This window comes from Natrix helvetica (genome assembly GCF_964273705.1).
Source record: "Natrix helvetica genome assembly, chromosome: 4".
Classification (NCBI taxonomy): Eukaryota; Metazoa; Chordata; class Lepidosauria; order Squamata; family Natricidae; genus Natrix; species Natrix helvetica.
Window position 1 is genome coordinate 436843 of NC_138550.1, and position 4938 is coordinate 441780.

A 4938-nucleotide genomic window follows, 5' to 3' on the forward strand; every position below is an offset into this window, starting at 1 on the left:
TGCTCCTGATGCCACAGGATGACCCTGCTCACCTGTGGGTGCCGCAGCTGTGGCCAAAGGCACGGCTATGGTCGGCCCCAACGGTGGACTCTCTCAGGCAGCCCTCCGGATCACACAGGTGCTGAGACCCAGCAGTGCAGAGCGCCCATGGTCACCCCTGCATGGGCCAAGAGGCGTGGTGGCTGCTGCTGAGGAGGCTTTTATCAGAGGGGCTTCGGATGCAGCCCTGGCAGCTGGGCAGCCCAGCTGGGCCGGTTGGGTCCACGAGAGAGAGAGAGCAGGCGACGGGCACTTGGGAGCTCTCCTGGCAGAGAGTGCTCAGATTCAAACACAGAGCCTGAAATGGGCCAGCCGGGTCTGATGGGACCACTACTTCGCCCAAGGGGTTCTCCCGACTAGCCTTGCTGGGTGGTGATGCTGCCACCCAGGATTTCATTGGAGGACAATAAACTCCACGGTTCATTTCCTGCCTCCTCCGGAGCTCTGGTTCTCTGGCAGCTTCAGAAGTTGCCCTCCTGGACACAAAAGCCTCCCCGTGTGTGTGTGTGTGTGTGTGTGTGTGTGTGTGTGTGTGGGAGGGGGGGGGAGAATAGTGCTAGAATAGATTTCCTTGAGCCCAGGGAAGGCAAAGGAGCAGAGGCCTGGGCAAAAGGGAAGACGGGGTGGGGCTTTCAACAGGGAGGGAGGGAGGGAGGGAAAGGTGCCTCTCACTCTTGCACAGAGCACCAAGCTTTAGGGAAGAGTAAATCCCACAGAAGACAGAAAGGATTCTTGAAAGGCCCTCGATGGGCTGAAGAAAGCAGCAGAAATGAATAGAATGACATTGCCTTGGAACCAGTGCAAAGCCACCCCCTCTCCCTCCCTCCCCTCCCTCCCTTCTCTCCCTTTCCCAAATTATAGGCTGCCCATCTAGCTGAAGCAACTCCAGATAGCTTGCAAACATGAAAGGAAAATGCTCAATAAAATATGAAAACAACTAATAGGGAAATATAAAATTAAAATAAAATTGACAAGGATGGAGAGGGAGGGAGGGAGTGGGCTGTCCCCTACTCCATTAGAGCCCCCTCCAAAGTGCCCCTTCATTGCCTAGAGGGGGCAATTGATTCCCTGGGAGGAATGATCGAGAGAGGGAGCGCGGGTGGAAGTGCCACCCCTGATGGCTGAATCTTTTCCCACCGTTCTCTTTCTTCTCCCACGGCTCCTCTTCACGGGCAGGGAGGCAGACCTGGGCCAGGCAGGTGGGGGGCTTTAACCCCCTTTCAAGGGGCTTCAATGACAGTCACCAATACAGAGGGTCTTTGGAGCTTCCCAGTCATCCTGATCACGGTTGTCCCAGATGTGCTTTTCTCAAAAGGCAACTGGACTTTCTTGCTTTTTCCTTTGAAAACATTTTGCTTCTCATCCCAGAAGCTTCTTCGGTTCTAGGGAACTAAAACCAAAAAGTCCAGTTGCTTTTTGGAAAAAGGTGCTTTTTCCACCTTTGGGGCACTGATATGGAGATGCTTTGCACTGGTGGCCACTTCTGGACCTGGATCTTCTGCAAAAGAAATCCCCAATGAGCCTCTGGCCCAAATCAGCTCAGGGGTAAGTTGGTGAGGCAGAGGTTGGGTTTGGGGGAAGCAGGAGTAGGAGTCTCTCTCATCCTTCTAGGCCTCTCCCCAGGAAGCTCGACATTCTTTTGTGGCCAGGAGTTGAGAAACAGAAAAGGAAAAGAGTGGTGAGAAGCAAGAGGACCCACCCTGCTGATTCCGTCCCTTGGCTTTGCCTGTCCCTTGAGTAGGAGGAGGGAAGTCCTGCAAACGTTTCCCAGGAGCCCCAATCCTGGTTGATGAGGTTGCAAGGCAAAAACTGTGCTGACAGTGAGTGGCCTACACTGGCAGCCCATGAAGGATGCCAACTGGCACGGCCAAGCCATCAGAATGGTGGAAGGCAGGTCTTCTACCACTCTTTCAAAAGGCAGCTGAACAAGCAAGCAGTGCCCTTTCCGAGGGTGGGCTGCTGCTGGTTTTACTACTGGTTCGCAACCTGGGTGCAGCGTGTGTGCGCTGTTCAATGTAAATTATTCTTCACGCATCCACAGAACAGTTTACAGTGGACTGTGCACGTGCAGTTACTAAAAGCCAGAACGGTGATGGCCCAGCGGCGGCAAGGGAACCAGTTTGGGGGCGTGGCAGGCCTGGGTCACGCCGGTTCTGCGACTCCGGCCTGAATTCCACTACCAGTTCGGCCAAACCGGGCCAAACCGGGAACAACCCACTTCTGCCAATCTGCCAAAGTGGCTAGAACATCACAAACGAAATGTCTACTTATTTTTACAATTATTTCAAAATGTTGTAGTAAAAGCCAATATTTCAAATTTGTCTGGATCTTTAATTTGTCTATAATTTTCTTAGAACAAAATCTTCTTTAGCTTTTTGCCATTTATTTCCAATTCTTTAAATTCTTGGACCTGTTTAATTTTTATTTTGTTGAAGAATGGAGATAAACTCACCAGGTAACTGATATTTTTTCGAAAGGCGATTGCCCTGAAGAGGCCTGCATTGTACAGGCCCACAGAGAGAGAGAGAGACATTCAAGAGGATGCCTTCTCCTCCGCTATCAACTAATCGGAAAGCCGCAAAGCATCCCAGGTGATATTCTAAAAAACCACCTTCACATTTCCTCTTTCCCATCATCCCAAAGAGGGAAATTCAGGAAGCTGCTTTTCCCTCAGACCAAGCAGGGGGTCCTCTGAACTTTGTTCTAGCTTCTGACCCAAGGCCAATGGCCATGACCCTGGAGGGGGCTTGGCCTGAGGGTGTCTCCCAACCCCTTTAACCTTGGCGAGATTCAGGCAACGAGCCCCATGATGTCGATAAAGGAGGCCCCAGAGGGAGGCCTCCTTAGCTTCCCTGTTCAACCATTGATGATCTCTCCCTCGGTGCCTGCAGGAACTGAAAGTCTTGCCCCTCATTTTGGAAGCATCTGTCATTAAATTGTCCATGAAGCAGGCTCCGCTTCTGCTTAGGCAGATCATGCTGGAGAGAATTATGAAACGGAGTTGGTGGGCTTTCTGAGGACATTCATCTGGACCAGGGCTCTCCAAGCATGGCAACTTTAAGACTCGTGGACCAACTCCCAGAATTCCTCAGCTTAAGTCCACAAGACTTAAAGTTGCCACGTCCGGAGACCCCTGATCCGGATGAATGGTGTAGCGGCATCAAGACAGGGTTCAGCCTGGTGATCAGGGATTGTCCTGCAGTCTTCCTGCTAATGAGCACTCATGAGAAGAGAAAAGCAGGGCCCCAAAGCCCCAGCACTGGGGGTTGAGCAAAGAGGTCCCAGCAGCCAGAAATACCCAGAGCCCCTGGGTGGGCTTGGTGCCTGGCTTCAGAGGGAGGCAGGAGGCCACCCCTTGGGCTCTCTGGGGCGGCTTGCGCCAAGGGCCTGGGGATCTGCAGGAGGGACAGAAACTCCCCCAAGGCCACTGAAGGACCGGTCATAACATGCCTGGCTGTTGACTCCTGCACTCTCCTTGCAGGAAGAGCACCAGTCAGCACCGTGTCTGGAGTGGACTCCCTGGTGAGTCTCTGGGCTGAATGGCTCAGATCTTGGGAGATTGGATGACTCTACTTTCAATTATCTCTCTCACTTTCTATCATAGTTTGTCTCTGTCTCTCTCTCTGTCTCTCTCTCTCTCCATCTCTCCCTCTCTCCCTCTCCATCTATGTCTCCATCTTCATATTTCAATCTCCATCTCTCCATCTCCATCACCATGTCCATCTCTCTGTCTCCATTTTCATATTTCCATCTCCATCGCATTCTCCTACCTATTTTTAACCCCACATATTGGCTATAATGTCACAGAGACATTGCTATGTCCACAGTCATGGCCAAAGTCCTCTTCATCCTCCATGTTCCCCTCCCCCGATGTAATCTCCTTTCCTTCTGCCCAAGGGTCACTTTGACTGACGAGGCTCTGCAGATGAAGGTGCATCATGCAGCACATCATCTCTGGTGCCTCCGTGAATGACAGCCATGCGCCACGATGCCTTCACCCTCCTGGGCCTCCCAGGGCTGGAGTCCCTGCACAGCTGGCTCTCCATCCCTTTCTGCTTCATGTACCTGGTGGCTCTGCTGGGCAACGTTGGCCTCCTGCTGGTGATCAAGACGGAGCCCAGCCTCCATGAGCCTGTGTACCTCTTCCTGGGCATGCTCTCCCTCACGGACCTGGTGCTCTCCTCCTCTGCCCTGCCCAAGCTGCTCGCCATCCTCTGGTTTGGCAGGAAGGGCATCGGCTTCCACGCCTGCCTGGCCCAGATGTTCTTCATCCACTCCTTCACCGCCATGGAGTCTGGCTTCTTCCTGGCCATGGCCTACGACCGCTACATGGCCATTTGCCAGCCCCTGCACCACACCACTGTCCTCACCAATGCCCTCCTGGCCAAGGTGGGGCTGGCCGTGGTGGCTCGGGGGCTGGTGCTGTTCCTCCCACACCCGTTCCTGGTGGGGCAGCTGCCCTTCTGCAAGTCCAAGGTCATCGTCCATAGCTACTGCGAGTTCATGGCTCTTCTGAAGCTGGCTTGTGCAGACACAGCGGCCAGTGGGGGCTACAGCCTCACCTTGGCTTTCCTGATCGGGGGTTTCGATGTCTGCTTCATCGGCCTCTCCTATGGCCTGATCCTGCGCACAGTCTGCCACTTGCCCTCCAAAGATGCCGGCTTCAAGGCCCTGGGCACCTGCAGCTCCCACATCTGCCTCATACTCATCTTCTACACAACAGCTGTCTTCTCCTTCCTTACCCTTCGCTTTGGCCACAAGGTCCCTCATTCTGTCCACATCCTCATTGCCAACATCTACCTGGTAGTTCCACCAGCGCTGAACCCCATCATCTACGGCCTACGGACCAAGAAGATCCGGGACAGGGTGCTGGGACTCTTTTCTTGTGATGCCTCATGA

General features: G+C 53.6%; 1 protein-coding gene across 1 annotated transcript; it reads left to right on the forward strand.

Moving 5' to 3' along the window:
• Positions 1-4098: 4098 nt before the first annotated feature.
• Positions 4099-4938, forward strand: LOC309391684 (olfactory receptor 52P1-like; the record flags this gene model as incomplete). Its single annotated transcript, XM_081952349.1, has 1 exon — positions 4099-4938. One exon carries the CDS (start codon positions 4099-4101, stop codon positions 4936-4938), a length of 840 nt encoding a protein of 279 aa, XP_081808475.1.